This window comes from Hyaena hyaena, unplaced genomic scaffold (assembly GCF_003009895.1).
Source record: "Hyaena hyaena isolate Hyena2069 unplaced genomic scaffold, ASM300989v1 scaffold_43, whole genome shotgun sequence".
Lineage (NCBI taxonomy): Eukaryota > Metazoa > Chordata > Mammalia > Carnivora > Hyaenidae > Hyaena > Hyaena hyaena.
Window position 1 is genome coordinate 1,786,080 of NW_024080675.1, and position 12,243 is coordinate 1,798,322.

The 12,243-nt window shown below is 44.6% G+C and overlaps 1 protein-coding gene across 2 annotated transcripts in view; it reads left to right on the forward strand.

The window, feature by feature from the left end:
- The first annotated feature begins 1,965 nt into the window (after positions 1-1,965).
- KCNH1 (potassium voltage-gated channel subfamily H member 1) overlaps positions 1,966-12,243 on the forward strand; it is a 393,338-nt gene continuing 383,060 nt past the window's right edge. For both annotated transcript variants that reach the window (XM_039230120.1, XM_039230121.1), the window contains exon 1: positions 1,966-2,044. In XM_039230120.1, coding sequence (XP_039086051.1) covers positions 1,966-2,044 — 79 coding nt within the window. The remainder of the gene's footprint in view (positions 2,045-12,243) is intronic.

Here is a 12,243-nt window from a genome sequence, read left to right on the forward strand (position 1 = left end):
ATATTGTCATGAAAAATCTTCCCTTGGGCATGTTTGTGCAGTAGATAACATAACCTTAAGAACTTTATTCAAATGAACTTATTCAAATGAAATGGGCAGACACCATCGAGTCAGCTCAGCACCAAATACATTTCAGATAAGTTCTTGTCTATTGCCGTTTGTTAGCTAATTTGTAATAGAACAAAGAACCACTAGACGGAGCTAGGACTTAAGAAATCACAGCTGTAAGTTGGGTAACTAATGTGATGGGCAGAACGATATCTTATGCAAGAAGTGTGTCATTACTTTGATTTCAAAGCCTATGCAAGCCTTACATCACTCAGCTAGCAGCCGTCATCTGTTTACTTTGTGTCCACACAAGATGATGTCCATAACGGTCCAATTTATTTAGTCACTCAAATGATGATGGCTCATCTTGGTATAGCACTTTACAATTTAGAGTGCTGCCCCTGGCATAATTATGTTTGATATTCGCAGTTACTCTGAGGCATTGCTGGGCAAGAAGCAGTTCTTGTATTTTTGAGACTAGTGAATGGAGACAGGTTTTCTGCAATACATTAGGAATGGAGACAGGGTTTCTGCAATACATTAGGGTGTGTCATTGAGGTTGTGGGATCTGTTTTCCCCTCTTAAACATTTTTGTTTAGACTGTTGATCCAGCCTGAAACTAACTAGAAAGCTATCAACTCATACCTTTTGTGGGGCACAGCCTCCGACCACACCCGCTGTGGAAAAGGGTCATGTGCAGGTGGAAATCTTCCAAAATAAGTGAGCACAGGAAAGTGAGCAAAAGTGAGCTATACCCAGAAACCTTTGGTGTATGTGATTCTTCATTATAGCAGGACCAGGTGTGGAGACCAGCACCTCACTCTGTGTGGTGCAGACCCTCCTTCAAGCCGAGGCTGTGGTTATTACCTAATGTCAAGTGTTCAGGAAGCTGCCCACCACCGCCCCTCCTATGCTAAGCATATGCCCCTCAGAGGCGAGCCCACCGTTTTGATGCTTGTCAGTTTGTTCCTGTTTCCTAACCTTACACACGGGTCCTAATAGGGCGTGCTTCAACTAACCCCCCCCCCAATTATGTATATATACAGTCCAAATATTTTCTCCGGCTTTTGTTAAAATAGTCTCTGGATAGGAGTGGAAATCGGGTCAGTCACTAAGCAAATTTATCAAACGACCAGAGCCTGCATTAGTGCCTTCGGTTATCTTGAAAAACACCTCAAGACAGCTCTTCTGGAGCCCAATCAGTTGCTCACTCTGCAAGTCTGACCTCTTACAATTCAACTCCTTTAACTACTGGTAAAACACCAGCAACTTTCACAAATAAGGCTAACAGACCCTAAGGAGATGCGGGAAGGTGTTCCAAGAGCATCAGAGCTCCCAGAGGCTCCAGCCTGAAGCAGAGCGAAGGAAGAAGGTTACAGCATTACGGACCTCCAGGCTTGTAGTGACCTTGTTGCAGGTGAATCCACCCAGGATGAGGGAGGCTCAGAACGCCCTCTTCTCCACCAGCCCAAGGCGCACCTGGAACCCACTTCCCGGCGGTGCCCAGAGGGTGGCGCTGTCAACCCAGCCTCGGCCCACAGCCGCCCGCCGCTTCCCCGCGGCTGCGGGAGCCCCCCGCTCGCTCTCCCGCAGGCCGGTGGGGGGGGCGGGCAGCGCCCGGTAGGGGGCGCCCCGGCCCAGTCGCCGCGGCTCCCTCCGCCCACCCGGAAGCGGCTGCGGCGAGGCGAGCCCCGGGCGAGTGCACAGCTAGGCGGGCGGCAGGGAGGCAGGGAGGCAGGGAGGCGCGAAGAGGGCGCGAGGGTGGCAGCCGGAGGGAGCAGCCGCCCCTGGCCGCCCGGGTCCCCGCGGGGCGCATGGGGCGCTTCGAGCCGGGATCGCGCGCGGGCCCCGCGCCCAGCTTCCTGCTGCCGTGAGAAGCCGCGCCGGACGCCCCCAGGACCCCAAGCTGCCGGGAGGATGACCATGGCCGGGGGCAGGAGAGGACTGGTGGCCCCGCAGAACACGTTTCTGGAGAATATTGTCCGGCGGTCCAGTGGTAAGAGGTGCATTCGAATTTCGGTTACCCAGGCTTTTTATCCGTGCCTCGATTGCCGACGCCTCCAGCCGCTCGGCGCCAGCAGATGCAGCAGAACCCGGAGCGCTGCTGGGAGCCGCGGCGCGGGCGCCCGGGGTTGCCTCCCGGAGGCTGGGCTAGGTGGGCAGCGTGGGGCGAAGGCTGTGGGCCCCCATCCCAAGAGGAGAGCTCTGTTGGGGACGCCTTTGGGGCCTTTCTCGCGCCTTCTCTGTCTCCTCTCCAGAGAGCGCGACAGCTGGTGGGCAAAGTACTGGGAAAAGTGATGGGAAGCCGGACGCGGCGGGAGCGGCAGCGCGTTCCCCGTGGGTACTGCCCACCCCCTCCGTGAAGCGCCTCAGGCTGCACCCGAGGCGCCTCCTCCCCCCGGGAAAAGCCAGCAGTAGAGAAGGCCACTCGGGTCCCGGCCTCCGAGGGATGGGGGGGGGTCGGCGGCTGCCCCCACCTTGCATCGGGTAGCTGAAAAGTCCGAGGTATAGGGACACGGGGACTTAGGGACGTGCCACAGGCCGCCCAGTTCCACCTCTTCACCCACCCACCCTCTTCCAGGTTAAGTTAAGGCTCACGAGGGGCAGTTTCCTGGACTTAGATGGGAAGTGGAGCGCATGGGTGCAGAGCTGTCCAAGCGGTCACAGGGACAAACCTGTCATAGTTCCTCTCTTCCACACCCCAGCAGCGTTTTATGCCTACAAAGCTTGCTCACCTATAAATTCCCAAATGCGCCAAGCTTGTAAATCTATCCAGTAAACCATTGCTCCCCGCTGCTCGCTCGCTCGCTCTCTGTCTCTCTCTGGCATTAAGGTGGACAGTGGCATGAAGCGCTGGACGGCGAGAGTCCTAGGAGCAGGGATGGAAAGGGACACATTTCAGATGTCTCCTTTAGGACCCACAGCAAAGCATCCTGGCTAAAGCATTTGCAGAGCAGATAGCTCGGCATCTGGAAGGTGCGGTGCGCACCAGTTCATTAAAGGGGTGAAACGGAAGGGGCCGAGTCTGGAGATGCTCTTTACAGGCTCCGGGACTTCTTTCCTTTCAGAGACAGATGACAGACATGAAGAGCTAACTTAGGAAATAGGTTTTAAAAATGTGGAAATATGACCGTTTCAGAGCCTTAAGGGAGGAGCTTGTGTTAAAATCATGGGCTTCTATTTGGATTTAGGTAGGGGTTCAGAAGAACATGAAAGGTGACTTATGCTCCAAAGAAATACTCTTTAATTAAAAAGTGATTTAAGTTTAGCTTACAATGGGAAACTTACCAACTAAGATAGCATACTGCGTATTATTTAAAAATTTAAAAGTGATCATTTATTGTGTGCCTCTTAAGAATAAGGGTATTGAAGAGTCTGTAGTTAGTCACCTTTCCCTTCAAGGTCTTCCTCACTAAAACTAACTAAGGTGGCTTTTAGAACAAGGTCTCAGCTATTACCTGGAACTTCAAGAGGAACTTGATTATTACATGAATAGCCATAATGAACTCTTCTGTCATTAAAAAAACTGGAGGTGTGGATAGGTTTCTAAATAAAAGCACTCTTTTTTTTGGTTTTGTTTTCCTTAAATAGTTTATTGTCAAGTTAGTTTACATATAACACCCAGTGCTCATCCCAGCCAGTGCCCTCCTCCATGCCCATCCCCTCCCCACCCCCCCCTTGAATGCTGAGAACAAACAAACTAAAAGCACTCTTTAAGAGTTAATTTGCTGTGATTGCTGTGGTTTTTGACCTGTGAGGGGGCATGGAGATAGTCTTGCAGGTTTGGGGATCCCGTCACCAGTGACACCAGCCTTTTCATAAATAGTGACAATTCCATTGTTTTGGGTGAAGATGCAGTGTCCTTTAAGTTAGGGGAAACGTTGTGTCTTATGTGTACCATGTTATGTTTTTGAGTGAAGAGGGAGGTAACAGAATCTTACATGTAACAGTCATAAGGTTCCTTGGGCTTGTAGGAGGACCTTAAGAATTGTGGAACTAATACTGCACACACACACACACACACACACACACACACACTGAATCTTGGAACTAAGAAGGCAGAATACCCTAGTTTAGTTCATTTACTTAGAGCCACTTCTCCTCTTGAAGCATGTGTAGAATGTCAATAGAATAAGTAGCTGGGAATATTTTTAGCATTGGCATTTTAATTTCAGTACTGATCCCAACAGTTTGACTTCAGTTAACCCACCCACCCACCAACCAACATCAACCACACAGACAAAACACCTTAGGAGAGTTAGGTGACCTCTTACAATTCTCTATGATTTCAGAAGAAAATATTCTGGTCTTGAAATGTGAGATTTAAGCCTTTAGTGATCCCTTTCATCACATTTCCTAAACACAAATAGAAAAAAACGTGGACTTTTAGAAATATCACAATATCTACATGCATTATTTTATTTTACCGTGATGGAAAAAGTCTATTTAAAAATATTGATCGTCTCTTCCTAAAATCCACCAGCCATTTTTTTTTGGACATTACAGTATTTAAATAGCATTTTACCTTTAAATAGAAATACTTTTTGGACCGTATTTATTAAACATTTTCTCCCAGTAGTCCTATGCAGTATTACTCTTCCTCCTTTACAGATTGCAAAACAGAGTCCTAGGAATATTAAGAGACTTATTCAAAGGGGCAGGTACACAGTCCCAGATGCAGGAGGTCTTTGGAGGGTATCATTCATCCTTCCTGTGGCATCATTGTTTCACAGCCATATGACTTCGCCTATGGAACTATTGTTATCCTTAAAAAATAACCTACTCTCATTATATGCTTATGGATAATGGAACTGGCTTTGTCTCGGGCATTTGAATATCTAGTATCTGGAATATGATAACCTGTAGGATTAGATGTTCTGTCCTCTGCCTCTCCTTCCCCATCTTTGTATAGATGAAGACATGGAAGCAAGCACATCTCCTCAAATATTTAAGGGCACAGCTGATGAGACCCAAAGTCCCTTTGATCCCCGTGTCATGCTTCTTATGGGACACCATGCAACGACCTTCCTTGTATTACCATTATGTTCTCTAGAGAAGCTTAATTTCCCAGTGGAGATTAAATAAAATGTTATAACACCACGGACAATATCCACTTTGGCTAACAGCCACACTGCCACATCCCAACAGAATAACCAGGCAAAGGAGAATCTAATTCTGTTTTAAAGAAGGATAGTATTTTCACCTTTGCCAGTGGTTTAGCTAAAGTCACAGGCAGGGTAACAGGCACTTATTCATGCACCTGCTGCCATTATAAAGTGTTGAATAACTTCTCAGAAAATATCATCTTAGATCCTCATATGCCAGTGGGGGAGGTATAGTGCCTCCATTTTAGAGTGTTAAGAGCTGAGAATTGTTTGGTTAAGTAATTGACTTACAGTTAGTAAAAGGCAGAGTTAGAAAAGGCAGAGGCGGGGGACCTGGATGGCTCAGTCGGTTAAGCATCCGACTTCGGCTCAGGTCACGATCTCACAGTTCATGGGTTCGAGCCCCGCATCGGGCTCTGTGCTGACAGCCAGCTCAGAGCTTGGAGCCTGCTTCAGATTCTGTGTCTCCCTCTCTCTCTCTGACCCTTCCCTGCTCATGCTGGCGCTCTCTCTCTCTCTCTCTCAGAAATAAATAAAACATTAAAAAAATTAAAAAAAAAAGAAAAGGCAGAGGCAAGTCAGGGACTAGTCAGCAGCTGTGACAGATGTGCTCATTCAAAAAGGGTTTATTGAGCACAGTTGTTGAACACTGGGGATAAGGGGGAAACACAAAACCCTCCTTACCCTTAGGAAGCTACATTCTAGTGAATCTTGGTCTAAGCATCTTGACCAATGTTTTCTGGCTGCAGCTCTTACTTAGGCCTGATGTTGTGTTAAAAAACAAACAAACAAACCACAAAACCATTTTTAAGGTGTTTACTGCTCTTGATGGGACTCAGATCTAGTTCAACTTTCTGATACTTTCCAAATTCCATTTGAAGGAGAGATTTGAAAATTATGTTTTTTTGGGGGGGTAGGTGCAAGTAGTTAGCAGGAATATTCAATTCTTCCTCAGTTTTGCTTGTGGTCATGTTGATGATCATTTCAAATCCTTCTATTGATTTTGTTACCACATAGGCAAAACCAGCCTGATTTTCTTTATATGCACGATTGGAAAGTGTTGTGCCAGAATATTTTCTGATGGTTGCTTAAAACTGTAGGCACTACTGTCAGAATGCTTGTTGAAGCAAATAGGAGATCTGTCTTAGGAAGGCTGGCAGACCTTTGTGCCAGGAAACTACAAAAATATTACCCTAAATGGTCGCGTTCTAGGCAGAACATATGTTTTAGTGTTCTGGAAACCTATATCAAACAATTGTAGGTGCCAGTTAGAATCCATGCACATTAGCAGGAGTGAAACGCAGCACATTTTGGTACAGATTTATGTACATGTATAATTTACAGATTGCTAAGTCAGCTGTGTTTTTGTATCGTGTTAAGTTGGTTCAGGTTGTTGATATAATTAGTACACAAACAGGATGAAAGCTGCGGGTAGTGTTGTGTCTCCTCATAGATGTGTTGAGCCACGGTAATATTTATAAAACAGAAAACTCGTTAAAATCCATTGTTGCTTTGAAAGGGGGAATGGATGGTAATCTGGATTATTACCAGCCTAATTGTTTCTTCTTGTACTGTGCTCTAAGATAACCTTCAGCCAAGGCTCAGCTGTCTTGCTCGGAAAGCGTCAAAAAGTTAAACCTCGTGACTGATACTAGCTCAGAGACAGGGAGAAGGCTTCTGATTTAACAGAAGGCAATAAAGCGTCCAAACCCCACAGTTTCTATGAAGTCCGTCTATTTTAATAATCTTTCGTAAAAGACTAGATGCGTTTGTGGTCAGGCTTCATTTGGCAATGGTTTCTCCCGCATTGCCTTGAAGTTCCTCAAATCTTTGCCTCCCCTTTATTTTTGCTTGTTAATGGCTTCTAAGCAAACATTTAAAAGACATTTTAATTCTTTATCCAAAGGAATCCCTTTTGTAAAGTCAGTGTCTGTTTTATACATTTAGGGCATTTGGACTCTGGTTTTTGTGTCCTTAAGTGGCCACACCTGTACCTGGTGAGAAAGGAATAGAATCACAGCTTAGTTTCTGAAGGGACATTCTTTACTGTTTTTTTCCAGGGTTTGAATCAACTCCAGAACATCCCTCTCTATTGTCATCCAGCCCATCCTTGAATAGCTTCAGTGATGGGACACTCAACTTTTTTGTCAGGAATGTTCTGTTTATAAGCAACTGTAATTGAGAACTAGTTTCTCTTATCTTGCCTTCTCTTCCTTTCTCTTCCTTTCCCTGCCCTCCCCTCTCTTCCCCTTCCTTTCCTTGCTCTTTCCTCCCCCATCTTCTTTCTTTTCTTGTTATTCTTTGGTCTCACCCAAATCTTTCCTCTTACAACCACCACTCATTTGAGGTCTGCCCCATGGAACAAAACTGACCCAGTTGGCTCCTTTTTCCACTAGAAAACAACAACAAAAAAATTTTTTTGTGGTAATTTGATAACAGTTGTCCTGTCTTGATTCTTCTCCCTTTTTTTAAAGACCTTTTTTATCGTATAATACCACAGTAGGAAGACACATAAAATAATTTTGTGCAGCTCAACACATTTGTATAAAGTGAATACTGTGCTGTCCCCAACTACGTCAAGAAATAGAATCTTGCAGGCTTTCCAGAAGCCCTCTGGGGGCCCCTGGGACCCTTCCTGATCCCAACTCCCTTATTATCCAAAGGGAGCCATCTCTTGACTTTATGATGATCACTTTCTTGCTTTTCCTCTTAATTTGACCGCCTTGTTTTATATTTCTGAACACTGCAATTGATTTTTGTCTATTTTTGAGTTCCATATGCCTGGGGCCCTACCACATGTATTCTTTTGTCAGTTAGGGATTCACCCTTGTTACATGTACCATTGGTTCATTTTCACGGAGGCATAATACTTTACGGTGTGACCTACTACACGTTTTATGTATCCACTCTGTTGTTGATGGACATGTGTTGGTTCACACACTGAAAGGCGAAGAGATGCCAAAGAAAGGGGCAGATCACTCCAGATGAGTAGGTGGCAGGTTTAGTAAACAAGGGAACTTACTTAGGAAGCTTGTCTTGGGCAGCTGAAAGACCACTAGATCTCCATACTCACTACCAGAATCTTAAAGTTTATATAGAGGTCTTAACTGGGGTCAGTCATATATTCAGTCCACATAGTATCAACCTCTTAGTCTCTCAAGGCTACATGCTTAGAGTGGCTCCCACGGTGGAAGCAGTGAGCAGAATGCACACCCCAAGGGCAGGGGAGAGGGTGTGGGGTCTCCAGTCCCCTGGGTCCAGTTTGCAGGTCAGCCCAGTGGTCATGTCGTCTCAATGGCCTCCTCCAGCAACAAGTGAGTTGTTTCCAGGTTTTTGCTCTTGGTGCTCCTGCAGGCATTCTCACACGTCTTTTTTGGACATGCGAGCAGGTAGTTCTCATGCGTGCACATGAGGTGTGTATGGTACTGTGGTAGATGCTGTCGTGCAATTTCCCGAAAGGTTTGTATTAATGTACAGTCCCACCAGCAGTAGAGAATTCTTGTCACTCCTCATTCCTGCCAAAATTTGGTATTTTCTCCTTTTTCTCTTTAATACTGACCTTGCCCAAACAACCTAGTAAGTGGCAAAGCAGGGTCATTTAGAGTTACGTTAATACCGAGCACATGAACAAATTTGAAATGAAAACAGAACTTGCTCTTGTCCTTTGGGAGCCATCAGTATCTACTGTGTGTTGAAATGTTCTCACAGTATGAACTCCCTCACACACAATGATAAATGACATGACAGATGGGCACAGTTAGAATTGTGTGCAAAGGGTACACGCAAGGGTGCACAGGTGCACACATGCGTGTGGATGTGTGTGTTTAGCAGGCTCATTTTCTTGAATAGAGAAGCACTAAACCCTGGGGACAAAGGTTGTGTAAGAAGTAGAGCTGAAAGTGAGAGAGAAATAGGAAGTGAATGATTTATGTTTATTTTAATAGAAGATGGAAAATGATGGAAGAGCATAGATGAAGAAGGAATGAAAAATCAAAGATAAAGAAAAGCAAAGCTTAGCTTATGGGCTCAGCCTCACAAACATGGTGGACCTTCCTTGTGCCCAGTACTGTGCTGAAGCCTGAGGATACCAAAATGAGTGAGACTTTTGTGATATTGGGTCTCATTGAAAATTTGTGATAAAGACCAATATGCACTGTGAACCTCGAAAGATTTAAGAGATGTTATGTTGGCTGAACACACGCTATGCATTTTTCCTTTATAAATGCCTTACCCCAAAATTATTCTTAGACTTTTATAGCCATTTCTTTTGTGTGTGTGAGATTGAATGTGGGATGACCAGATGCCTTAAGTCAATTTAGAAAAGATTGCAGAATGTGTGAAGCTTCGTTTTGGTGGGTGGAAGTTTTCCTTAAAAAAAAAAAAAGAAAATCTCATTTCTTAGAATATCTCATCTCTGACTTCTTTGGCATGCTGTCTTGGGTTGTTCACTCATTGTGAGTTTTCAGCTGTTGACTTTCAAAATAAAAGTTATTTTATCAGCAAATTAGTTTTATTCAGGAATCACAGGGAATGATTTGGGATAAGCAGGCTGTGGCAGAAACCATAGGCTAGTCCAACAAAGGAGAGGAACGTTATTTTATGGAGAAGAAGGAAGAAGTTGGCAGAGGTTGTTGTGAACAAACATCCATTGGAGAAAAGCAGGAATTCAGGATGAGGATGGTTTCTCATTGGGTGAGTTGCTGAGGTGGTCGATTCTTCTCGGAGATGCAGTGTACATCTTTTCCTGTTGAGGCCTATAGCTGATGATTCTTTCCTTTTGAGGATTCTTCTTTGGGGGTCTATAATGGACAGTTCTTGGCGTTGAGTGGTACGGCATGGGAGCTCCCCTTTCTGGCCTCTCCATTCCATTTTAGTAGGATTTCCCTTTATTAATTTTCACACAGCACGTCTTGTATGCTGGAATTTGTTTGATGCTCTGGTTGTTGTCCATGCACATGCAGTCTTGCTGAACACACTGTGGCCTGACCAACTTCATCTCCTTGGTTCTCAGGGTTTCTGCTCTAACAGCTACACACTGCTGTTAATGACAAACTACCAAAAATTCTTCCGACTGCGTATTAGAGAGTTATACCAGTAATTGTTTGCTTATTCATCCTAAGATTGTTCATTTTGCATAATTAAAATGACAACCTTCTGATTAGTCCTATGTTGCATAAAACTGATGTTCTGAAATTAACTGAATCAATTCTATAATCATTAATGTAATTATTAACTAAGAATGCTCCCAAACCATCATTTCTCATATCTTTTAAAGGTCCTGTGATGGGGGCTCCTAGGTGGCTCAAGTTTGTGAGTTCGAGCCCCACATCGGGCTCTGTGCTGAAAGCTCAGAGCCTGGAGCCTGCTTCAGATTCTATTTCCTGCTCTCTCTGCACCTCCCCTGCTTGTGCTCCCTCTCCCTCTCTCTCTCAAAAACAAATAAACATTACAAAAAATTTAAAGGTCCTGTCATGACATCAGGTGCTTCTGTGAAGAAGAATGGCCTCTCTTTCCTTCCTTCCTTCTTTGAAAGCGACAGCATAGGCATCCTGCCTGGCATTCGAGTGCTGGGGTCAGCATCTCAAAGATGGTACTATCCTGGCAAATTTTACTGATGTTTAGTGCCTGCTTAAGTTTGGTTTCTATTTTATACTAGGACTTCACAACCGTGGCAAAGAAAATGGAGTTAATTTGAGTGATAAGATCGTATTTATTTTATGTCAATAGATTTTTAAGTTTTAATTTTCTTTTGTGTCTTCTCAGCGTTATTGGTATGGAATTGATTAGAGTTCTACACTGTTGTCATGAAGGTTGTGTTTTGAGCTTCTTTGTGAGTCAGTGTACTGCCTATCTTCTGTTCCCCTCCCTAGGGCCATTCTCTTTTCTTCTCCAACCTGCTCGGTGTCTGCGAGGCAGACCTGTATGGATTCTGTCAATAGGCCCTGTGCTTTCTGGCTCCTAGCTGGCTTCAGCTGGTGGGGCTTACGGCCATGAGATGGGAGGGAGAATTTATTTATTCTGTGGTGTTTGTTCTCCCAATTTCCTCTCTGCAGTATCCTCCCTACATCGTAACCTAGCTGTTTTCCCTTGATTAAAGGTTACATATCCAGCTCGCTCTCTCAGGGTCTGGGTAGGGCTGAAGGTCATACAGTTTCCAAGTGGCACTGACCCTGGGGGTTACTGTGCTGTCCCTGAAGTGTTCCTCAGTGGTGTTCTGGGGGCAGGCTGCAGCTGGCTGGTACTAGCTCTTAAGATCTGATTATGGGCATCTATTCTAGGTTCTGGGACTTCATGTTGGTAGCTTTAAATATACCATGCTAGGAGCAGTTGCACCTCAGAAATTGGCAAATGGTATAAATCATTTGCCATGGTTTACCAGCACGCTACTGCCCATACCTTACCCATATGCCTTTGTAAATAGCTTTGTTATGAAAACACTCCTCTAACTAACTATTTGAGTGTGCCATTATTTCCCTGCCATGACTGACTGATAGAACCAGTTACTTGTTCTCTGGTTCAAGTATTTTCTTAACTTTTTTGTCCAGACCAGTTTTAATCACTGGGGTGAACTTGGAGAGGGGGTGTGCATTTGGGTATATCTTTTAACTTAACAAAAAAACCCCACCTTTGTTCTGCCTGCTGAAGGCAGTGTAGCCTTGTTTTTCAACTCAGCAAATTGGTCACCTATGGGCTGAAGATCTACTTTCATATTCCTTCTTTTATCTTTTCTCACTTTCATAAGCTCAGAAGTCAGGAAAGACCATAAGTAAATGGGGAGTTTATCAGAGACATCAGAAGCCAGTACTACTAGTTATAAACACCCATTATAATTACTGGTTATAATCATGACCTTGGACAAATTGCCTTTCTCACGTGTGTGTCTGGCAGCATGTGGTTTTACGTGCATTGACTCCTCTAATGCTCCCTATAACTCTTGTTCCGTGAGTACTTCAGTTATTCCCATTCTACAGGTGCAGACATTGAGGTTTAAAGAGACTAAGTAAATTGCCTTCAGTTAGTTTCTGATAGTGGAATCTCTGGGAATTTGTTAAGGATGCAGATTCTCAGGCCCTACCTCATACCTGGTGCA